The following is a 26,751-nucleotide window of genomic DNA, read 5'->3' as shown; positions in this document are numbered from 1 at the left end:
ATATGTATTATTTTTTAAAATATAATTATCGACTAACACGTGTTTCGTCGTCTACCACTCATTAAAATGGCTGAATCTAGCGAGATTCGAATCGGTACCCCATGAAAAGAAGCGTAAATCTCTACCACTAGGCTAATTTCCACTCTCGCTAGATTCAATCTCTCTCTCTCTCTCTCTCTCTCTCTCTCTATATATATATATATATATATATATATATATATATATATATATATATATATGCCTGATGTATGTTCAATTGGTGAGAGGAAGCGAGTATGCAAATAGCAAGTCAGACAACTATCCAGACTTGTCCGCCCTCTTTAAATGAATTCAGAAAAATTCTCTAATCCATACGAACATATAAACAGTGACAACAAACATGTTTTTAATGAATTATTGTGTGAAATGTATAATAGTCATCGTCTTTGTGATAATCTTATAAGTTTTAATAGAACTCCTCACTTGCATCGCGCCAAAAATTAAAATTAAAAAGGCACCATGAAGTACACTTTATTGCAGAGTTCATCTTTTTCAATGTGTTGCATCGGGCCAGATGTGAAGAATCAGCATGGACAAGATGAAACAGATGCCAAAGATGAGGTCATTAATAGATGAACAGGAAATTCCCACCTAAGGGACAGAAGTTTCGAAAATGTTATTGAAACAGGTATGTCTAGTGAATTTAGGAAAACTCGTCTTCGGAAAACTCGTCTCCGGAAAACTCGTACCCGGAAAACTCGACCCCGGAAAACTCGACCCCGGAAAACTCGCCCCCTTTTGCTAGGTAGGAAAACTGGTCCCTTATTGAATAAATATCGATTGAAAACACATTTTATGACCGTTCTTGAAGAAGATATTGTCTTTAAAAGAGAATACACATCCCATGATATTTTTTAAAAATATTTTTACTTGTTCACTGTTGTTTTAAAATAATTAAATTAATTTTTCTAAGTTTTCGTTTTCTACCTAGCTTTGAAAGTTTTTGGTCTTTCAACTTATTTTAAAGAGTTTATTTAGTTTTTAAAAAAAAAGTAATGTCGAGTGTTACTTATGAACAAAAAATGTCCGCCATAAGAGGACCACGTCTTAGGAGGATAATTTCTCAAAAATAAAAAATTAAAGAAAATATTAAGTATTAAGGTAGATATAGTTTTAAAACGAGAGCCCCCCCCTCCCTCCAAAAGAAAAAAAATGTATATTTTTAGGTAATAATGCTCATCCCATAATATTTTTTTAAATATTTTTACATGTTTATTGTTTTAAAAAAATTAAATTGATTTTTCTAAGTTTTCGTTTTCTACCTAGCTTTGTAAGTTTTTGGTATTTAAACTTATTTTAAAGCGTTTATTTAATTAAAAAGAAATAACAAGTAATATCGCACTCGAAATTACTTAATAAATAATTTTTAACAAAAAATTGTCCGAAAATTAAAGAAAATACTGAGGTAGATATAGTTTTAAAACAAGCCTCCCCTACCTCCAAAAGAAAATAAATTTGTATATTTTTAAGTACTGCACAAGTGCCCCCGAAATTACTTTTAAGCGATACCCTCCCCTTCTCATGTTAAGAATGGCTTTCGAAATAATAACGTTATTATTTCAGCGCGGTACAAAAATCACATAAGACCGTGTTTTCTTTTTTGTTGTTTTTTAATAACACAAGAATTATTTAAACTGAATTAATTCTTCTAAATAAAAAATCGCTTTCTTTGAATACACGTGTTTTCTTTCTTTATTTTTGTTTCGTAATGACACAAAAAGTGTTAAAACTAGAGTATTTTTTTAATAAATATTTGGTTTCGTTTTTCGTATCTTCACTCCGTGATCAAATTTTTTTTTTTAAGCAAGAGTTAAAAATAATTTTTAAAAATATTATGGGGATGCATAGTCTCTTTTAAAAACAATATCTCCTTCAAGAACGGTAATAAAATGTGTTTTCAATCGATATTTATTCAATAAGGGACCAGTTTTCCTACCTAGCAAAAAGGGGGGATTTTTCCGGGTACGAGTTTTCCCGGGACGAGTTTTCCGGGCATCATGTCTAGTATATTAACGAGTCCCCATATATGCGACCAAACTATGATGTTTTTTGTTTACAATGGATACCTCTCTTATCAAGGTCTGAAAGTCACTCGAGTATAAGGGTTAATGAGTGTAAGGTAGTCGATGTAAAACACCGTGCTGATTGGTAGTAGTGGAAATTGGATAGAATTATTAGGGCGGCTCAACAAAATCCCGTTTACATTGGTCTGGAAAGTTACGAGGCTGTAGTTAAATGGAAAGATTCCCGCGGTATAAATTTCCGCAGGCGAGCAGCTCTAAGGAAGAAACTTTGTTTATGGAATTTGCATTTGGTTTTGGGTACAGATTGAGAGTAACAGACATTTTTCTCTACGAATGTTTTCTGGTGGATAGGTTGGAAGAAACACTTATGACCTACGCTGGTGACACGCGCTGTGCTGTAAAATTGATATTAAAAGGGTAAAGTTTCAATGAAACCTGACACTGGTAGCGACGCCAATATTCTGCTTGTATCATGTTACGAAAAGCCGGCAACTATACGACTAACATCGTTCTCTGGCGACAGAGTAGCAATTAGGAAATAAGCAAACTTTGGAAATAAAAGAAAAAACTCGTTACATGAACGATGCTTTCTCATAACGCCAAGAACTGCACAAGCTATAATAGAAATAATCTAATGACGTGAGTAAACATTATCCAAAACTTGAACAAAATAACATAGCTGTGAACAGTAATACGCAATTATATTCTGAGTGTCGCCCGCACTGAAGATTGGTCCTTCAACCTCCAGAAGAGTGTAATTTATAACTGAATTTTACTAAGTACATTATCCACGGGCGAAACAAAAATTCCATTGCGAATTACTTAGAACTGCTCTCCTGTGGAACGCTCTTCCGTTTGCCGGCTCTCCAGCTGACTACAATATGGTCGTCTTCAAGTCTAACGTAAACAAGTTCTTGATTAACCGTTCCCCTTAAGTAATCCAATTTACCAAATTTACACTTCTAACGATTACTATGTACATTCATTAACGCTTATCCTCGAGTGGCCTCCAGGCTTTGATAAGTGGTGACATCTTTGTAAAAAAAAAAAATTCAACCCAGTTATGGCTGACAGAACAAGAACGTGCTGCCCCTTTGGATGAAAGGGTTCCGTTAGAAATTCGAGTTTGACAGAACGATTTCTGAATTCGACAGAAAAATTCCGAATTCCGAAGTTCGACAAGATACACCTGAAGAAGGTCGGAGGCTACATTGACCGAAACGTTGTGGTAATAAAAGTCAAGATGAAAACAGTAGTCCGCATCATACAAATAATATTTATAATCAATCCTTATCTCAAAAATTCACAAACATGTTCGGCTTTGATGTTTGATGATGCATTGAGAAATAGTGTTTTCAAGAAAGAAAAAATCTCTGGTAAAAATTATAAAATCTTATTCGTTTTAATTATTTTTAATTAACACTGAGTGTTGGTGTTATTTTTTATTTATTTATTTTATTTATTTTTATTTTATTTATTTATTTATTTTATTTTATTTATTTATTTATTTTTATTTTATTTATTTATTTATTTATTTTTTGATGATGCAGTAGTTTTTGTCATATAACTACCACCTCATCACACACTAACACGCATACATATGAGTTCAAAAATAGAGCTTCCTAACGGGAGGCGCCCGACTTTAACGGGACGTAAAATACCCTTAAACATATTTTAATTCATGCAGATTTCGTATTTATTATTGCAGAAGCAATTCTCTATTGAATATTATATTGTACCTAATATATATATATATATATATATATATATATATATATATATATATATATATATATATATATATATAAGTGATTTGAAAAGTTTTTTTAAGCTAGAATCGAAACCAAAACATTTAGCGCCTCAGCCGCGTCTCCTACCGATGTGCCTGCGCGGTGATAAAACTTCTCAAATGCACTTAGCATGTTAGTCTGTGTAATTGTGCAAAATTTATTCTAAATCGGACTGTTCCTGTTTTATAGGGACTGCCAAACGATTGTGAAGATTGGACCGCATGTTTCCGTGACGTCAGATTTGTGTTAACTATACGAACTATGGAAAAGCAGGAGCGACTTAATGATTTTTAAAACCTTTATTTATCTTCTTCAAACTGCAATTACTAATTAATCTTTGTTATAATTTTGTTAGGTTTTAAGATTTACACAGTTTAACGATTAATAATATAATAAATATTTGTATATTAAATATGAAATACGGTTTTACTGAATGTTAATTTTGTTACCTACGAAGTTCCATATTTTGTTCGGTAAAAAGAGACTAGGAAATATGAGGGGGGGGCTACAAAATGTGCAATAATATTTTCAAATTGTTTTTTAATCTGGCGATAAAATAGCTGACAAGAGTCATGTTTATATTAAAACTTAATATCTAAAAAAATATTTAGACACAATTAATTAAAAATCTATGCTTTAACTGAACATTTTGAAATAATGGAATTTTAATCGTTTTAATCTTTTAAAAAATAATTAATTTTTAAGAAGTTTTCAACTGATTATAGTATATATTAACTCGAAAAAACGCTATTTAAAAGAAATATATACTATAATATTAAATTTATATCATTTTTTTAATTGCAACTTCAAGGTAATTTTTTGTTCAATATGTGCATTTAAATTTTTTAAAAATAAATATGTTTTACTTATTTGAACTCTTATGTTTCATAATAAATAGAAATTTCGATAGATTTAAATATATTTTGTCCAAATTTCGAAAAAATAAATGGGGGGGACACGCACTAAAAAATATTTCCCTTCATATATTTTACGAAAACTGCATTTTATACGTAACTTCATTCTAAAATGGATAAGTATCGAAAAGTTCACGAAAATCTAACCATTAGTTGATTTTTTCTAGATTTATTAAACACGGGTATGTTTTCACGGTCGAAATGCTTACTACATGGGAACGTTATTTTAAAGCGCCAATTATGTAAACACGATTTTCGTCTCGCAATTTCATTATTTTCGTTCGATGAAAAAAATTTTTTTTTAATTATTACTAATTTATTTTGCCCTTCTTCTTTTAAATGGTACAAAAGTTATATTGCTAATATTCATTTATAATAAGGTTACATCGTGTTACATATAGGGGGGTAATTCTGTGGTGACTTTTGGTAGTGCCTACTGTTTTAATCAGATTTTTTTTATCGATTTGCGATCCTCATCGGATATATATATATATATATATATATATATATATATATATATATATATATATATATATATATGAGATGAATTATTTTATTACTACTGTTACCCGCATGAGTTTGATATCATTTATATCAAATTTCATGTTCCTGGATCCTAAAACTCTATCGCATGTGTCTCATATGCGTATAAATAAGGGTCAACTTGAGTTGAAAACTCGGAATTTAAAACCATGACAAAAAGTGCCATATTGAAATATGTCATACCCTGGAAAAAAGGAGTAAAAAGAAACTGGCGGAAAACAGTAGCCATTCCTTAATATTCTATTCCATCCCCCACCCCATCATCTCTCTCTCTCTCTCTCTCTCTCTCTCTCTCTCTCTCTCTCTCTCTCATTAATGCCGACATGCCAAGTTTGTATTCTTCACGGTCAGTAGAACTTTCTTTACTTGCTGACATATATTTACTTAAACGGAATTCGCTATTGAAACCATTCACCCTCCCTCCCTCTGTACAGTAAGCTTCTACCGCTATTCTTTCGACCCTCTATACTAATAGTAAGTGTTCATGCATTCGACCCTTTAAGAAATTCTGGTTCCTTTTTTTCTCTCTCCAAGGAATGACTTAAACGTCTGATTCCAATTCTGAATCGCCTATGTGTATCTGTTATCTACATATCTATAAAAGTGAGAATGTGTGTGTGAAAAGGGGACAATTCTCAACCTATATACTCAACGATTTTTTAATGTACAGACTTGAAATTTGATATGTAGGGCATTCTGACATGTGGAAAAAAATTTTTTATCGGTTTTTATCCAGAAAAAAGAAGCTTCTAAGGAGGGAAAAATTGAAATATTGGTACGTGGGATGTCACCTGATTTTTATTTGTCAGCTGTTTCACGAATATGCATGCGTTAATCGTTCAAGTGATAGCTTCCTTATGTTAAGAATAAGTAGGTTTGAAAACACTTTTTAAAGATCATGTGAAGATGGTCTGTATCTGTTATAGGCACCTTTTCTGTATGTGTAAAAGGAAGGGAGGGTTTCCTATGGACTCCAAAACAGTTCGGTCGATTTTTTTTTTTAATATCGGAATGCCGACGATAAATGTATCGACAATCGGTAATCGAAAAGATCCGCTAAAAGAAGGAAGTTCGATGTTGACCAAAGTTTGCACCTTATACAGCCGAACATTACAGTTGCATTCGATAAGTTTTATCGCCACACAAGCAGAAAGGCCCGGCGAATTAAACCAGCAGTAGGTTCTTTCGAAATGAATATTTCTTTTTAGAGTACAATTGAAGCATGATACTTGACTTTTGCATTTTAAACTTTAATTCAAGCCATTATATATAAAAAATAATTGTATAAAATCAACAATAGGCTCTCTACAGTGTATTGCGGGTCAAATCAGGGGAGGCAAGTGAAGCTTTCTCTCGATAACACGATGAGTCCGACTTAATAAGATATTCAATCGATTTGATTTTCGCCGATTTCAATGATAATAAAAGTATAAGAAGGTGGAATATATTTTATCCTCGTTCAATCCCTGTTAACGTTGGGTCTTCCTGCTAGTTATAAATATTTTAGAAATCGTATCTCATGAGGCTTTTTGGGAATTTGAAGCTAAATACGAAAGCTTAGAAATTTACGTGTTACATTTTTCAATAATCAAACATGGCGGCATAAAATGGATTTCATTGAAGTCAGTTTGGGAGGGGAGGGGGGGCCTATAAATATTGTATTAATTGAGTATTTCTTTTCTTATGTTTCTATGAACTTGAAATACGAATCGTATAACTCATTTCTTTTTATTATCAACTCCTTTTTCATTCGAAGAATAGAAAAAAAAAATTCTGATGATTATGCATATGTCCCTGGTGAGTTGTTTGATGGGCAACCGCTAATGAAATATGTGTTAGAAATACTTCACAAACAATATATATGAATAAAATATCATGAGTGTAAATTAAATACATCTGGTTTGGAATGTTCTACTATATATATATATATATATATATATATATATATATATATATATATATATATATATATATATATATTATTCCTCGCGCGAAAGAGCAGGACACAAAATGTTTTAAATAATAATAATAATAATAATAATAATAATAATAATAATAATAATAATAATAATAGAATAACAATAAGAAAGACTTTCGCTGGCGAGGACTACTATTGAGCGTAACCAGTTCTACAGTCCTTTTGGAATTTTCATCTCTATTTTTCTCGTTATGTACTGAATATTTGTTAATGACACCTATATGAAATATGTTCCATATTAAATTTTAAAGATTTTCTATTCTGAAAGAAGTTTAAAAAATTTAATATGCAAAAGTTATTTTTAAGTTTTTGTTAAAAAAAATTCTGATTTTCTCATTATTCAGACCTGTATTACAAAGAGGGGGTTGAAAAAAATGAGTTGTGGTTTGAGGAGAAATACAAACTGAAACAGAGAGAATATTCAGACCTGTAATAATACAAAGAGGCAGTTGCAAAAATGGGTCGTGGTGTGAGGAGAAATACAAACTGAAATAGAGAGAAGGAGAGTTTTAAGATATAATCTTAAAAAGATAAGATACAAGTTAGAAAAGCATTTCATCCAAGGTATGAAAATTGTTAAACAAAATGTTTTTACTATAGGCTTTAAAAATAAAGGTACAAGTTTCAATTTGAAATTTATTTATCTTCAAAGTGCACTTTTATAAATTTTACAAAGTCAGGTATAAAAATTTAATTTAAATTGAATCAAAAAATTACCTTGGAATTATTTTATGTAATGTACATTTTGTTGCAATTTAAAAAACATTATCTTTCATCTAGCAATTAATGATATAGATATAAAATTTCCAATGATTTTTTTTCTTGAATCTTGTACCTTTATTTTTAAAGTCTATTGTATAGTAAAAACATTTTGTTTAACAATTTTCATGCCTTGGATGAAATGCTTTTCTAACTAGTATATATATATATATATATATATATATATATATATATATATATATATATATATATATATATATATAGACAAATATTATTGAATAGCACGGAATTATTCTGTTTTACAATTTTCTTTTTTATCTTCTCCAATCTCCGAATAGTCCTTTTTGTGTTTTTCTCGAAATTGCATATGTTGGATCCATAATCGCGAGCGCTTTCGACAGAAGTACTTCTATCATCCTCAGGCATATTGTAGAAATAAATGTAGGGATTCTTTTTTAATTTACTTATATATATATTTTCCTAGTCACGTGGTAATTTGTTACTAGTTAAATGGGCTTTTTTTTTGTTTTTGCATATATTAAACACATTTATATATACAAACACATACATACATTATTAAACATTTATCCCAAACATTTCAAAATGTTCCGGCTGCACTCATAATTAATATTATTTATTTGAGGCTTCTTTGTTTTAATGTACAATGCTTCGAGTATTCTTAGCCTATTTACATTTCTCTCACTCTGCAATACTCTTGTATTTTCTACATAATTCTTCGAAATTCCGAATGTTGGCAGCCATGTCCCTTCAAATGTTGTGATATGTAGCTAGAGTCAGAGAGGTGGAGAGTCAATCTTCGCGACAATGTGTTAGTTGTTGAACCAACGTAGCTACTAATATTGGATATACACTCTCTTATTGGGCAGCTAAATTTGTAAACAACAAATTCCGAACACAAATTTGTTTAATTTTTTTATATTAATCGGTTAACCCTTTACCGCCAAATTACACTTTCAAGTTGCCGTTCAAAAAGGAAATATTTCTTACGTTTATGGCTTGTCATCCCAACTGGTCTTCAAAGTACAGGTCTATGCATGGTTCAACAAGTGAATGAGTGTTTTTTTTTTATGTTGGTGCGTCAGTTGCGTGCTAACTTCCGTAAGTTTGGGTTTCATGAATTAAAAAAAATGTATTTATTGCATGAAAAAAATTCTAACGGTAAAGGGTTAACTTTTTTCTTTCTTTCTTTTACTTTTTTAGGATTGGGATGAAATCAGGTGATGCCAAATTTGTAGGTGCTTGGTGGATCGGATTTCTAATGAGTGGATTGTTTGCATTAACAATCTCGTTGCCAATGTGCGGTTTCCCTCGAGAATTACCAGGTAAACTATTCACTTTTTGTCTTCACAAATAACTATGAAATTTTTATACCCTTTCTTTTTTGTCCAATTGACCTTAAAAATTTTCAACTTGTATCAAAAGTATTACTAGACATCTAGTGTAAGTTATAACATATTTAGTAATACCTGGCATGATATTAGCCCTGGACGGATACTCACCATCCAACTCACCAAAAGCGCTAATTTATAGCGAATAATCAAGTTCACACCTCACAACAACATCAACATTTCCAAGTAGTAATTACCATTACTAATAGTACACGTTTCTTCCATTATTGGCAGTGTCTCCTTCGCTTAGCTTCCATAAAGAGACTGATTTGTAAATCTTAGTATTTCTCTCTGCTCGAAAAGTTGACATCATTTTTCTTTATCTCTTTTTTGTTTATGGCGTTTGATCTCAGCCACCTTCCACAAGTTCACAACACCAGTCTTTTATTCAATCCTGAAAATGATCTGTTTGACATATCTGGGTTATCATGAACTCAGTGTTCACACTAATAACTTAATCCTCATCAGCGTAACGTCCCTAACAATTAATACAGTTAAGCAAGTTTTGTTGGCCCTCTTTATTAAAACCACTGACGTTGACATTTAAAGCTTTGAATTTATTTAATTATCGCTTTATTGAAGGAAGATCAAAACTCGAAATGTCCTCCATATTTGCAGAATTGATGAAATGGCGCAAATAAGATATTGCGTCGCAAAAATTGACCGTCCATTTTCAAAGTAAAATTCCATTATCTTCACTCGTTGTTCTGTTGTAAACTTATGCATATCAAAAATGTCTAAAAATTCTAATTTATAAGAGAAATTAAAATATATTAATAGAAAAAAGTTATTTAATTTTTAAAATGTAAAGTGACTTATGGGCACATTCTATATATATATATATATATATATATATATATATATATATATATATATATATATATATATACTAGTTAGTTGCATCTCAATGACCAAAGAATAAATCCGTTTCTTGTTTTATAAGCTGCTCTTCCGAGATTATCATTTATTAATAAAATCAGGCGCATTAATTCCAAAAAAGTATAAAATAGCATGTGTGTGTGTGTGTGTGTGTGTGTGTGTGTGTGTGTGTGTGTGTGTGTGTGTGTGTGTGTGTGTGTGTGTGTGTGGACTGTCTTTTTTTGGTCATTGGAATGCAATAATTAGTACTTTTTTCTGTGAAGTCAGAAACATTATGTGAAACAATTTGCACAATATTATAAGGGATATATATATATATATATATATATATATATATATATGATCACGTGTAACATTCTACAGCAACGTTGACGTAAATGATCGCTATAAATATCGCCAACCTCTGATTAATTTTGTTGATCCCAAAATATATTAATATTACAAACAAAAAATCTGTCCGATGCTGAAAACGAATATAACAATTTCGTGGATTTATGTTATCGTCCTCTTGAGCAATCCTTTCCAATTTCCAGTATATTTATGGTTCGCCTATTGAATCTAAGAACTTAATAGAATCATCATTTGCCACAAATAAATGCGATCAGAATATTAAACGTGTTCAGAAGTGGAATTCTTTATTCGTGACCTTGTACAAAGCCAAACGTGTCTTCCATGTTTCGACGTGTTTCATAATTGGACAGAAGTGGCCACTTGAGTAAATGCGGTTTCGTTCTGATAAAAAAAAATCTATGATCGCTAAAAGTTCACCGTATTCTTGCTTATTCGAGCCTGCGTTTTTTGTTTTTAATGGCTACTGAGGATGACAAATGCCTTCAAAGTATATAAAAATAAAAGATTTGTTCTAAAATGTGTTTCCCGAAGTTAAGCGAGATTGAACCTGGGCGGCACTAAATGAGTGACAATTTTTAAATTACGAACAGGTGCTCTTTAAAACAGAACTCTCGTCCAAAAACAATCTCCCAATCAAGCATATACAAGAACATGTATAAATTCGGTATAAAATGATCTAGCGATGTTTGATATGCCGTAAAACTCAACAGCAACAAAAACAAGTATTAACATTTGTATATCATGTCCAAACGCTTCTAAATTTTCTAAGAACTTTGTGATCTTACAACATTTAGGGATTTTTATGAAAATCGCTCCAGACAAGCCATGAAGTCACTTGATGTAAAGAGGCTTAAAAATACTAATTCAAGGTAAAAACCAAAAATGGCAATGATAAGTATTAGGTGAAATAGATTCTGAATTGGCACCTTACCATCAGATAAGAAAATTGATCTTGCATCAAACAGTGTAACTATTATATGTTAAAATAAAGGAAATGACTATAGTCACCAAAATTAAACCAAATTAAGCATGGCCAATGGAAATAACTCGTGACAGATTACTTAATTGTGAGTATACGGAAGCATCCACTCTAAAAACTTTCCTAGTCGGAATAAGTATTTTTAGAAAGAAGCATAACGCATCATCATCATCATCATCATCATCATCATCGGTTTACATCATCCTCTCCACTTGATAAAAGTGTTACCTTTATATGAACAAGAAGAATGCAGATATTATATGCTATATAAAAGATGACGCTAAAGTCATTTTGACACCAATTTCCAGTTAGATCACTAACGTTAAGCGACAAGAGGCCTAGGCAATACTAAAATGAGTGACCATTTTTTGAAAAAATAGTTGCGATATGTACTCAGGATTACTTCAACTTCTAAATTAATCTAAAAATTAATCTTATATAAAAACATGTACGACTTTGGCATAAAATGACCGAACGATGGTTGACGTGCCGTAAAAGTATACAACAGGAACTTGTGTGTTTCTAAACTGTTGGTGATTGGTTAGAAAAAGAAAAGACTTTTGGCATTCAATTCCTTTTTTATTTGTTTTAATATTTTAAATTATTTTCATTTTTTTTTCTTTTTTACTCCTTTTTATTTATAATTCCTTTTTTCCCCTTGTTATTTTTCTTTATCTTTCTATTCTTTTTTGTTCTTTTCTTTTTTGTGTTTGTTTTCTGTTTTTGTTTTGTTTTGTTTTCTTTTTTTTTTGTCCATTTTCCCCTATTTTAGTTTTTCATATTTTCCTTTTTTTTCGCAAGATATCCTACAGTATTTCCGTAATTAGCTTAAGTGATTAATTAGCCGAAATATTATTAGAAAACTCGAGGCTATAATTTGGATAGCATTCAAAAATGTTATTCAAGCCGATCTCTAATTAACCCCAACAAGTCCGTGAAGAACAAAATTTAATTTCGTATTAATCAGAAAGTTGGTTAATCAGATTACGTCAGCATTTTTTATAAAAACTGAAACGTGTCTAGCACACGGTGAGGGTATTACGCGAGGGGTTTTAAGTTTAATTAATATTGAAGGCTGCGCGATGATAAATCCGTCACAACTCCCCAAACAGACGTTGACATATCTTAACTTAGCTTTTAGAAAACTAAAGTACAAACTACAAATAGTAGCGTTTAAGCGATTCTTATAAAAAAAACTTAAGCCACACAAATAAATCGACTCTTAATGGATAAGCGTAAATAAATCGCATCCTGATGTATCACACAGTAAGTGGCAGTAATATGCGTTGAGTGCGATTTGGTAATTAAAAGTATTAGTTATTTATGATCACGTGATACGAGTTTCGATAGCGGATTGACTAATTTAACAATGTGACATACAAAGACCCGAACTCTAAAAAAATCATCTTGTGAGGTCCGATTCCCTCGTGTTCTTTCTGGCGATAGAAGCAACTCATAGATAAAGAAAAGGAGCCACCGTTTAATGGAATCTGTAGTATATGTGTTCTCTCCTCTCACCCTTCCTCACCCAAATTTTTTCACTCCCACCAACTCTCTTCTTCTCTCTTTTCCTATTTCAATCTCCTTCTCTCTTTCTATGTCAATTTTCCCACTCTCTCTCTCTCTCTCTCTCTCTCTCTCTCTCTCTCTATCAGGCTTTCTCTCTCTCTCTCACTCAGCCCATTTCTCTCTATCAATCTCCCCCCCTCTCTGTCAATTTCCCCTTCTCGCTCTTTCTCAATCCACTCTCTCTCTCTCTCTCTCTCTCTCTCTCTCTCTCTCTCTCACTAGCCCACACCTTTTCTCTGTGTCGATCTTTCTCTCTCTCTCTCTCACTCAGCCCCTTTCTCTCGCTCAATCTCCTCCCTCTCTGTCAATCTCCCCTCCTTGTTCTTTCTCAATCCCCTTCTCTCTCTCTCTCTCTCTCTCTCTCTCTCTCTCTCTCTCTCTCTCTCTCTCTCTCTCTCTCTCTCTCTCCTAATTCCCCTTCTCTCCCGCAATTTTACTTCTCTGTTTCTCAATATTCCGCCTCTTTCAATCTTCTCTTCCTCTCTTTCTCTCTCAATATTCCCTCCCTCTCTCTCTCTCTCTCTCTCTCTCTCTCTCTCTCTCTCTCTCTCTCTCTCTGCCTCTCTCAATCTACTCCCTCTCTCTCTCTCTCTCTCTCTCTCTCTCTCTCTCTCTCTCAACACAAATTAAAACAAATCCCTATATAATTTTTTGTCTCGAATAAAATTTTACGATCCTCCAGTTGTGTACTTTTATTCTTTTGTACAGAAATCTTAAAGGCCTACATTCGTTGCTGCCGACAAAGAAGACATTTTTTTCTTCTGTTTATCTTATAACTTGAAAATAACAGATAGGTTTGGAGGAGGAATATACAGAGGTCAGCATTCATACCCGGATAATGTTTATGAAATTCTTGTAGTCATTGCTAAAATATGTGAAGAATAACACGGGAAATATCAAAGACATTTCTAATGAAAATCTAATCGAAATCTGTAGTAAGTTGGTCAGATAAGTTTTTAATTATTTTAGCTCAAACAAGGATATTGCCACTTAGATGATATGGTCTACTATCTGGATCGTGTTTATCAGGGAACTATGGGGAGTTTAGCAATGAGATAGCTGTTCACATTTCATTTACATCTCTGCATGTTAATACAGTCAGGGAAGCAGGAAACAGGGAGGGAATTTCAAAATCTAGCAATCGGGGGAAAAACTATTAGAATAGAAGTCTTTGCGTTATCTACGGACCTCAACAGTGAAGAGGTGGTTTTACTACTTGTTGGGTTAGTCAGACGTATGTACGTCGAGAAGGCACAAGTGCTACAAGTTCATCGGAGCACATTCTATTAAAGTACTTGTAAAACAAGCACAGGGATGTATCATTGTGGCGATGTGACTGAGATTGGAGATTTGTTGATAGTGCGAGATCTATTTGAGACTTTTTTTTGCACCCTGTTTAAGAGTGAGAGACTAGTGGTAGATGCACCAGCCAAGATGGTGGCTTTGTGAGCATACAGGATGCTCTCTGGTGTGAGTAATTAGTAAGGCTATGACAACAGAATATTCTTATCATTGTTTTGACTCTCTAGTATATATCCGACACAGTTAATCAATCGAGAACCACATCACTTTATATAAAAGCATATAAGATATCAACGGATACACACTCAAGAGTCAAAACAATGAAAAGAATATGCTGTTGTCCAAGCCCTAGTAATTAGTAAGTAACCTAGTAGAGGGTGCCTACATTCTTTGCAGCAAGCTTGGCAATGACTGTTACGCCAAGAAGTTTGAAGGATTGACTCTTAGGTAGGATGTTATTTGTCATGATAATCGGTGGTTGAGAAGGTGTTTTATGTAGTTGTTAAAAGAAATAATCTTTGACAACGTTAGTTTTTGCAAGAAATTCTTCCTGTTCGCCCACATGCAACACCCCGATCTTTAAAATAGTCACCTACCTGATAATGACTAGACGCCGATGCTTAACTAACGAGAATCGACGTTTCAACGTGTAACATAGTCGTTACCTTTTAACTTTGAGTTACAATCAAAACCTCTCGAACGTATTCGCTGTCTGACACCACCATAAAAATACAAATAAATAAAAAGGAAAGAAACAAAAATTCGACTCTATTTTTTTTTTCGGTTTTAACAAAAGGCGTTTATTTCCGTTACTTTCCAAACAATACCTGCTTCTTGTGTTTTTATTTCATTGTTCGTTTCGTCTGCCATAAGATTAACAAAACCTTGCCGTTTCGACACCAGCTTAAAAGTCTTTTGTCACACATCCATCTCACTCATCGCGCATTTTTCTTTTTGCTTCTCGCTACGTGGTGTATTCCTTCTCTCACCGCACACGAGTAAAAAAGAAACGTCCGATCACTTTCTTTGCTTGACGATGTGCTGTATTTTTCTCCGCTTTTCTTGTGACCCAAGCTTGCGCACACTTGCTAATTTGCATACGTGCTTTAACGGCTACGGCTGCTAATATTTTTTCACGTGCGTCCATAAGCGCTCTGTTACAAACGTGATTATACTGCAAATATACGATATAGTAAAGTAAAAGTTCGTGTTAGAAATCTTTTATAAATTTAAAAAAAAAAAACGCATTAAAGTTGCCTAAAATTTATTTATATTTTATGAGCAAATATTTGGTAAGTGTCCTGGCTCCTTATTTCATATGCTCCTCCCCTCGCCGCCTCATCGATATTACAAAATTGTCTACGCATCTGTTACATATAACTTATTGATATAATACGCAATACCGTTTATAAAATCGATCACTTGTACATCTAAGGATATCGATCATCTACTTAAGTTTCCTCATTTAGCCTAATACTGTCAATCACGGGTGGTTGTGCCCTGAAAGGATCGATTAAAGACAACAGCTTGAGGCTGTTGGTATTCAGGCATTTGCTCTCATGCACATGGGCGCGCGAGCCTAGATAAGTGTATACATATAAAATATACTTATGGCAAGTAAACTACGTAAAACATGTTTCATATAAAAACTATTAACCGCTCATAAACAGACAGTTAACTACTGATAGCATTATTTCATGGAACAAACTTGCGCAAATCAAAATATTTCATATACACACACAGGCTTCTCCGTATATGCTTGCAATTATTAATAATTATTATTGAGCGGTTAATAGTTTTTATTCTTTTTAGCACTTACTAGTGTGTCCTGCAAAAGCAACAGAAGTTTAGATAATCGATGTAAGAAAATCGGACCGTATTTATGCAAGTTTTTACCTGTGAATGTCTGTGGCATTATATGAGGTTAACAATATCTGTTTCTGAATGATTAGTAGTCGGTAAATGTTCGATTTAACGTTAGTGTCTCCTCTGATGGGCGACGTTATGTTTGTCAAATTTTAGATGTGTTCGCTAATGCAAGAATTCGTTTCATTCTGAAATATAAGAATGTCCGGTTTAAGCCAATCGTAAAAGCTGGAACATTCTCGGGGAGAAGTTAGTAATCGATTGTGATGGTGGTTCGATAGGAAAGAACAATTTTAATTAAAATTGTTTTGTTTTTTGATTTTGCCATTTACTAGTAAGGTTGATGGTTACATTTCTTTACACGCGCACATGTTAACATTTTGTGTGTGTGTGGGGTTAAATTTTTACATTACGTCTACCTTCACATTTTTTCGTTACAATGATCACTTTTATGTTTTCATTTATACTAATTACGAAAATCTCATTCAAATTTTGTGCAGACAAGTGCTTCTAGAGATAGAAACACATGTATTCTGCATTGTAATTTAGTGCCTGCCAGATTTTTACTCGCACGCACGATACAAAAATCCACTTCTTTCCTATCGAGACTGTCACCAACCATATCAATAGCGGATGAGTATGCTGCCTACGATTTTGATGGTTAAATTTGGGAAATTTATTTATCTACCACACCCAACTAAAAGGGGGTGCTCTGCTCCGATATACATTCTTTACATGAGGATGTTGGGAGTGGCTATTCCAAGAGGAAGTTGGTGTTGTCTATTCCGAAAGCCATTCTTAACATGGGGAATTCTACCAATCTAAACAGTTCATATACAGTGAGAATCCCTAAATTCTAAAAAAAAGTCTGTTTATACTTTCTATTCTTATTCTAATGGACCATTATTCATAATTTTATTATTTCATACGGATTTGCGCATTTCCTTATTTGCCTTTTTCACATTCAAACACACACACACACACATATATATATATGTGTGTGTGTGTATGTGTGTGTGTGTGAAATTGTCTGTCTATTTGTGTATATGTGTGTGTACATTTCCCTACCAAACTACTCTGTCAATTTTTAGTCTGCAGACTCGAGATTTGACAGAAGGGTATTGAGATTTGGAAAAAGCTTTCTAATTTGTTTTCGGCCAGAAATTTGATTGTAAAGGAGTCAAAGGTACACGATTTGACCTTTGAAAAATCATATCAAACTCCTCCGCCAATTTTGGGCCAATACACTTGAAATTTTAGATGTAGGTTTCCTGGACATGTGTCAAACTTATATATATATATATATATATATATATATATATATATATATATATATATATATATAAATAAAGTTATGAACAATACATAGAGCTCGAACAAAGCCAGGCTGAACTGCTAGTACATATATATATATATATATATATATATATATATATATATATATTATTGTGGGCCGATTTTTTCTTCTGACGTTGGAATGCAACTAACCAGTATATTTGCTCTGAAAATGGAAGCATAACTTCGTTGAATTGTTATTTGAACAATTTAGATAATATTATAAGGACTATATACCTTCAAATATATGTTTCCGTAAACTCATATACACTAACAGGGCCAGTTTCCCGGCGTTGTCCACAGTAATATAAGAGAATGATTACTAAAATGAATATTGTTAAGTATTCTTTTTGAATGAATGCATATATTTATTTTTATAGATTGGTTAGTAGGGACCTCCATTGCTCGCCATAGAATCGGTGATGTCAAACTTTGTATGTACTTTACGAATCTGTTCATAGGCATTGCTTATTTACGGATGAATCAAAAGTGTAAAATATGAATAATGTAATTAACGTCTTATAATTAGGAAAAAGGCAATGTTGACTCAAAATTATATGATTAAAACTGAACATTTCAGAAAAATACAATTTAAATTATTTTAATCTCTTAAAATTAATTATTTTTTATGATTTCTGTTAGTATAAACGAGTAGAAAATTACGTTTTGCACCAGAGTTATGTCCCCTTGCTAAGATTCTAATTAAAGATTAATACTACTATATCTCTTGTAGCATCAAGTTAACACGATTACTTAAGTTACGTTGTGTCGAAATTGTAATGCAGGAAGTTTTACTAAATCTATCTCGTCTGGATGTGCAACAAATTTAATGAAAATCTATAAAACTCCAATTTTTAAATGGAATGTTGTGATCATATTATGCCACTTTAAAACTGTGTGAAATGCAACCAAAAAAACTAAAATTGTGCTAATATTTATTAGTTGATATCCAGTACATATTGTGCAAATGTCACAAACATCTGAGTTATCTGCATTTCCCAAAATAAATAAAAATACACCAAAAATTATAGCGAATAAGTTTAGCAACGAATGCTATACATATAAATATATATAAACATATACATATATCTAACTTTGCATACAAGCATATAAACATAATCACATATCTAACTTTACATACAAGTATATAAACATATATACATATCTAACCTTATATACAAATATTTAAGCATATACATATAAATAACTTTATTCACATATCTAACTTTACATGCAAATATATAAACATATATACATATCTAACCTTATACACAAATATATAAACATATACACATATCTAACTTCGCAAGCAAATATATAAACATATTCAAATATCTAACCTTATATACAAATATATAAACATATACACATATCTAACTTTACATACAAATATATAAACATATACATATATCTAACTTTACATACAAATATATAAACATATTCACATATCTAACTTTATATACAAATATATAAACATATACACATATCTAACCTTATATACAAATATATAACATATACACATATCTAACTTTACATACAAATATATAAACATATACACATATCTAACTTTACATACAAATATATAAACATATACACATATCTAACTTTACATACAAATATATAAACATATACACATATCTAACTTTACATACAAATATATAAACATATACACAGATCTAACTTTACATACAAATATATCAACATATACACGGATCTAACTTTACATACAAATATATAACATATACACATATCTAACTTTACATACAAATATATAAACATATACACATATCTAACTTTACATACAAATATATAAACATATACACAGATCTAACTTTACATACAAATATATAAACATATACACATATCTAACTTTACATACAAATATATAAACATATACACAGATCTAACTTTACATACAAATGTATAAACATATACACAGATCTAACTTTATATACAGATATATAAACATATACAAATATCTAACTTTGCATACAAATATATAAACATATACACATATCTAACGTTACATGCAAATATATAAACATATACTTTACATGCAAATATATAAACATATGCACAGATCTAACTTTGCATACAAATATATAAACATATACACATATCTAACTTTGCATACAAATATATAAACATATACACATATCTAACCTTATATACAAATATATAAACATATACGCATATGTAACCTTTTGTAGCGATAAAGTGCATTAATCAATTGCCCACAATTCATTAAAAAACGTTTCATGATAAAATACCAGATCTTTAGTATTTAATGTTTGCCGATAGAATAAAGAGTTGCTGTTGCAGAATCAAAATAGCAAATCGGTTAATAAACTATTTCTGAATCTCGACCTTGGACCAAAACCAACTTACAAAACAGAACATCGTTTTCTTAAATACGTAAAACAAGGTTCACATTGAGATTTCTCTGTTCAAAGACTTTCTTTATTTGATGCTTTATTTACGTTTTTCTTTATATTTTATCTAATTATAGTTCGTACATTGACTGCATTTCAACAAGTACGTTTTTGTATTTGCTATTTATTTAACTAAGCAAGACAGGTCCGAAACATCTTTCGACAGATTCGCGATATATATCACCAAAAACAAACAAGCGGTTTTATAAGGTTTTATTTTAAAATAGTTAAACGATAATTTGGGATCTAATAGGTTATGCGGTGTTTGCATCCATTTACTTAGTATCAGTGTAAGAATTTTCTGTTTGATACGTAATGCATGTTGTTTAACCCAAACACACATACACACTCACTTATACACACACACGCTAAACTTCTTAAAAACTATAACGTTTCTTATCGAAATTGAGTCCGAGTAATCTCCCTTTGAATCAAAATACATTTAAATTTAGAGTTACTTCCCTTATTTTATTTTAAATAAGATCACTGTTGACTAAATGAAACACGCGAAGTGTTACGCCTTTGCTATAAACAAATTCTGTTATATGAAACTGACTTTTTTCAGATTTCCATTTATTATTTACATATGAACATTGATGTCCTTCGCTGAATTTCGCCCTCTCCCCATCCCCCCCGTAAAAATGAGATTTTATGTTATTTAGATGAATTCGTGTAAACATAATGAAAAAAAAACAACAATATTTTAGAATTGAGAGTAGATGGCTAGTTTCGTATATAAATTTAATGTAAGATCGTCCCTATATCCGGAATGATTCAGAAATTGTATCACTTTATGTTAAAGTTGGTGCTTGTACAAAGATTGTAAAAGGACAAGTCGAGATTTCGATTCGTAGGGCCTCGTCAGAGCCAATCTTATTCTAAACTAATCAATATAAATTAGTGTAGTAATTTTGAAGCTGGCGGCAATAAACACGCATGTTGGTGAACGTAAGACGGGGCGAAGTTAGTGGTACGTTCTACGGTCGGCCACGCATAAGTGACTGTAATGAAAGAACTTTCATAATCCCCATTTGAGATTCACTGATCTTGTCACCGGGTCATCAAGACTTAATAACCAAGCAAATCGGCTGACCACTGCCCTATACGCATGCGTCTGTATTTATGCAAAGAAAACTGTATTAACATATGAGTGTAATGTTTACTATACGTGCGTAGATACGAATGAATAAATAAGCAAGCGTACAAAGAACTCCTCGTGTTTATTCTTAATAAACAAAAACGCGCGTGAACGCGAGTGTGTGAACAATTTTCAGAAGAGAGCGCCAAATGTAAATAGAAAATATGTAAATATTTATGACAAGGAATAGATAATATTTTGGGGTCTCTTGAAAGTAAAAGTGGCTTTTAATTTCCCATTCGGAATGTTTAAAACACATCGCCTTGCTACACTTGATGTCTATAGTTTTATTGTTGTTGGAGTCGACCAGGATATACTCTGTGCATTCATTTTTGTTGGCGGGCTTATCATCATCTTCGTAGTTATTGTTTCACCATATTTCGTCCAACTCGTCCTCTGGCCTTCTTCAGCTGATTAACCGCGACGGGATAGGAATGCTGGGTCTTGTAACATATACTCAGTAATTACCGCCTTCCATAGTTGTTGTCTGGCCATATTTTTGGCCAACTAATCCTCTAGTCTGCTTGGGTAGGATTGAAACCGCTGTTTTCAGGCAATGTTCACCTGGAACCGTTGAGACTCAACGCCTTATCCAATGCGCTACGGGTCCCAAAGAAAAAATATCAGATGAACTTTGTGTTCATGACCTTTGTTGCTAAGTCATTTCTGTTTATCAGAAACAAGAGCTAAGGATTAGGAAGTGATAGACTTGCAGCACACACACCCGTCCTCTCTCTCTTTCTCTCTCTCTCTCTCTCTCTCTCTCGCTCTATCTCTCTCTCTTTCTCTCACTCTATCTCAAGTGAAAATTATGACTTGGGTGCCATCAGCTAAAATCGAGACCAAAACATTTAGTGCTTCAGCAGCGTTCCCTGCCGTTTGAGCCATCGACAGATAAGAAAAAATTTTAATTAAATCACTTCAAACTATGGATGAAATTGCGCATGCACAAAAGTAATAGCAATATGTTCCAAGTTTAATTGAACATTTTTTATTTCAACTTTTCGATATATGTCTGTGCACGTTATTCATCCATCCAAAGATTTTACTCGTTATAAACCATCCTTTGTGTATGATTACTATATCCTATTGATTTCAGTATTATGTAACATATTTTTACATAGACACACACACATACATACATCTACTGTTTTATTTATATAGATTAGTATTTCACGCAGGCTTGCTAAGTTTATTCTTTAAATACAAACTAAATGAATGAATCTAGATTGAAATAATTTCATAATGTTTGACATAGATTGATTTCTAATGTGTGATGATAATATGCCAGCAGTGCATGATTGGTATAATGGACACCACATCAGACTATGCAATCTAATAACAAATAGAGTTCTATTTATTTAGAAAAAGCTGATATTGATTAGACCACACGACGGTGAATTTCAAGACCTTAAAGGATGCGTTAACTTAATTAAAATTTTAGCAGGAAATTAAATCTGACTTTAAATATTTCCTGCGTCACGTGTTTTTTTTTGTTTTGTTTTTTTAATCTATTTCAAATATGCTGCCCGTGTTGATCCTAATAATGCACGCCCCTGTAAATGATATCGTATAAACTGCTGCATCTGGGAACTGTTTCTAAATACTAAAAATGTATTACTGAAATGTACTTAATATAAATATTTTTTATATATATTTTAAAGATTTGTTTCTATATTTTTTATTTTGCAGGTGCGACAAAATATAAATTGGAAAGAGAAGCGGAAGTGTACCACCAGGAAACGTCGGAGGAAGAAACGCATGGAAGTGTGTCATCAGATTCTGGCTTAAAGCTTGGTTGGAGGGCCATCATCAGCTCTTTGAAAATCCTCACATGCAATCCAACGTTCATGTTCTTAAACTTGGCAGCAGCATGCGAAGGTAAGATATTCGTCATTTTTAAAATGCAAAACGAAAATTTAGATTGTCTTGCAGAACGATTTCCGATCAATGAATGGCAAAACCATTTTGTGCAAATTCACTCCAAAAATTCACTATCCGAAGTTAAGACGCCGGAAGTGGACACTGTTTAGCTAAACACTAAGCATGTAAAAAATACGGGACCATACGAATACGGAAATGTTAAAACTAAACAAGGCCGCGGGAAAAATGCTGGGATCTTTCTATCGATCCGGTAAATATCTCACTGCTGATGCTATTCTCTATCTATATAAGAGCTAGGTACGTCCAAGGATGGAATATTGTTGCCACATCTGGGCAGGAGCTGCTAGAAAGGACTTGTCCTGACTTGATAGAGTTCAGACTTCGTAGCCTCGTAGGAGATGTCCTTTTCTCTTCCTTGCAACCTCTATCTCACAGAAGAGATGTTGCGAGTTTGTCTCTGATGTATCGTTATTTTCATGGAAGGTGTCCACCTGAGCTTCAATCTATGGTCCCCCCCCTCGCAAAACTTTCACAAGAAACACTCGTCTAGCTGTAAACACTATCAATAATTCCCCCCACTCTTTATCTGTGCCTAAACCTAAACGTAGATTCCATGAACAAAGCTTCTTTGTTAGAACTGCACGCCTGTGGAATTGTCTTCCGTTTTCCTGCTTTCCGGCTGACTACAATATGGTTGTGTTCAAGTCTAACGTAAATAAGTTCTTGATGAGCCGTTCTATATAAGTTATCAAATTTACCAAATTTTCATTACTAATGATTACTATATATTTACCAATGTCTACTGTACACTCTTTAACCCTTATCCTTGAGTGGCCTCTTGGCCTTGATAAGTGGTGATGCCTTTGTAAAAAAAAAATTAAAAAAAATAATTTACTTAAAAAAAATATTTTAGTTTTAACATTTCTTGTCCTATGAAACTAAAAAAAATCTTTTAATTTTTTAATATTTTTTTCCAAAGAACCGCCCCCTTAAGTAAACACTTTATCAAATCTCCACACTAACGTAATGTACTTGCAATACTGACCTATCCTTGAGTGGTTTCCGGGCCTTGATAAGTGGTGATCACTGTGTTAAAAAAAAAGGTTCTTTTTTTTGTGTGTTATCACGAAACAATAAAAATTTAAAAAAAATAAATGACCATTTTTTATTATTTACAAGTGTTAAGTCAGTTTCGGTTTCGTAATTCAATTGTTTTATGATATATAATTTATGAAAAAATTATCTGATAAACTTTGTAAAAGATGTTTTATCTAAAAATTAAACAAATATATTAAAGTAAACTTTATTTAAAGATAAGTGTTTTAATTATTTTCATATGAATTTATTTTAAATATATTTTAATACTTATAGAAATGTAAACTATGAAAGTTTAAATTACTTTTTTGAAATAAAATATTTCTTTATAAATATATTTTAAATATTAAAAACGAAGTGTAAAAAATAAAAGTTTATTTTGTTTTTATTGTTTTATGATAAGAAAAAGTGTTTCCATATGGTTTCGCATTTCATTTTATGCTTAGTAACTTCGCTTCCATATTTAGCTAAACCAAATCCAATTCCGGTGTCTTAATTTTTTATACTAAATTGTTGGAGTTAACCCTGTGCATATTACTCTGTGTGTGTGTGTGTGTGTGTGTGTGTGTGTGTGTGTGTGTGTGTGTGTGTGTGTTGTGTGTGTGTGTTGTGTGTGGTGTGTGTGTGTGCGTGTGTGCGTGTGCGTGTGTGTGTGTGGTGTGTGCGTGTGCGTGTGCGTGTGTGTGTGTGTGCGTGTGTGTGTGTGTGTTGTGTGTGCGTGTGTGTGCGTGTGTGTGTGTTTGTGTGTGGTGCGTGTGTGCGCGCGCGCGCGTGTGTGTGTGTGTGTGTGTGTGTGTGTGTGTGTGTGTGTGTGTGTGTGTGTGTGTGTTACAATGGTAGTGATCTAAGTTGGTCGCCATGTTGAAACTCTGGAGTCTTCTTGTCGGCGCCAGACCACGTTGTTAGCGGGTTTAGTTTGCATCTCGGAAGGGAAGTTTGGTGGTTGAATGGAATAACGTGGATGACTTAGCTGTATTTTCGTGGACTAAAAAAGTTTTTTACTGCCTTCTCAGCACGAGAAGATGTGGCAACAAGGTTGGAAAATGGGGATAGTGTGCTAGAGTAGCGTACTCTGACACTAGCAGCATTTTCGATATTCCCCAGTAGGGGTGCCTCCCGCGATAGTTCATAATGCAAATATTTCTTAAAAAGAGAATGTAAAGCCTGGGAAAGTGGACCTGCTAGAACTATCCAGCCCAGAGACCTCGACCTAATAGAGCAAGGAATGATAATGGCCCATCTTCTGTCGGGCTAATCGTCGAGGACGTATTCTCAACTGGTATCAAATTATCAATTAAATGACATGTGAATAAAAAGGTAAGAATAGTGGTGAGCACTTCCTTTTATAAACTCCGGAAAATATCTTTTCTCTCATGACCCATTGCTTCTGATTGACCAAATCAGAATTGATATAAAACGTTTATGCCAATCAGCGCTTAGCTTAGAAGTCAAGTAAATATTTCACACAAATGCAAATGGCGATTGTTGCTGCTGTTTGTTGTCATTTGTAATACGATCTCGATCTCTCTCTCTCTCTCTCTCTCTCTCTCTCTCTCTCTCTCTCTCTCTCTCTCTCTATCTATCTATCTATCTCTCTCTCTCATCCTGTTTGATTCAGCTCGTACTGAAAAATATTTTTTTTTAGAAAAGGGCCACGTAATTACTGTCTGTATAATGAAATTAAATGGAAGTAGTCAAATCTATCAAATTCATTTTTCTTCTCAACGACACAACCATGGGTTGCTCCAGATATCAGCACGTGTAAATAAGATACATTGTTTGGATGAGTTTTCCATTTTTGTTTAAAAAATAGAAATTTTAAATTACATTTTCTGGCAGAAATAATGACATTTTCTTTCATTTCATTTTTTTATGTGTTTTTATTTTGTTTTGTTTTGTTTTTTGTTTTAGGCATTCTACTCAGCGGTTTTGCAACATTTGCGCCTAAATTCATCGAATCTCAATTTAGCCTATCAGCTTCCGAATCAGCAGTCTACGTGGGTGAGTTGATTCAATCGATTCTTTTTTAGTAGGAACAGGAGTAAAATATAAACAGTACTTCCATATATATATATACTTTTTTCGTATGGGTACTTTTATTGATAGCACACATATGAAACTCTAGTCCCCTTTGAAGTAATCTCCTCTGGCTGTAATGCTCTTGTTGTATCGTGCCAACAACTAATGGAAGACCCCATGGATGTCCTTTTTAGTGAGCGTGTCAATGGCCCTTGTCACCAATGTCTTTCATCTCCTCAACTGTCTCATAACGACAGCCTCTAAGGTTTTCCTTGAGCTAAGGAGAAATAAGTCAGAAGTCTAAAAAACTAAGAAAATATGATAAAGTACTTGAAGAAGGTCGGAAGTTGCATCGACCGAAATGTTGTGCGAATAATATACAAGACTTGAACAGTTGTATGCATAATCCAAATACTACGAATTATCAGTCCTATCTCAAAAATTTATCTACTTTAGTAATTTAATTAGTTTTTTATTTTTACTCT

General features: G+C 32.7%; 1 protein-coding gene across 2 annotated transcripts in view; it reads left to right on the top strand.

Moving 5' to 3' along the window:
• The window catches only part of LOC145279627 (solute carrier organic anion transporter family member 4A1-like), a 286,183-nt gene that overhangs the window by 242,282 nt on the left and 17,150 nt on the right, over window positions 1-26,751 (top strand). For both annotated transcript variants that reach the window (XM_080130839.1, XM_080130840.1), the window contains exons 4-6: window positions 9,230-9,351; window positions 22,961-23,149; window positions 26,159-26,248. In XM_080130839.1, coding sequence (XP_079986965.1) covers window positions 9,230-9,351; window positions 22,961-23,149; window positions 26,159-26,248 — 401 coding nt within the window. The remainder of the gene's footprint in view (window positions 1-9,229; window positions 9,352-22,960; window positions 23,150-26,158; window positions 26,249-26,751) is intronic.

The sequence above is a fragment of the Euprymna scolopes genome, chromosome 7, assembly GCF_053919585.1.
Source record: "Euprymna scolopes isolate OS-2025 chromosome 7, ASM5391958v1, whole genome shotgun sequence".
NCBI lineage: Eukaryota > Metazoa > Mollusca > Cephalopoda > Sepiida > Sepiolidae > Euprymna > Euprymna scolopes.
This window is presented reverse-complemented; position numbering and strand designations above follow the sequence as displayed.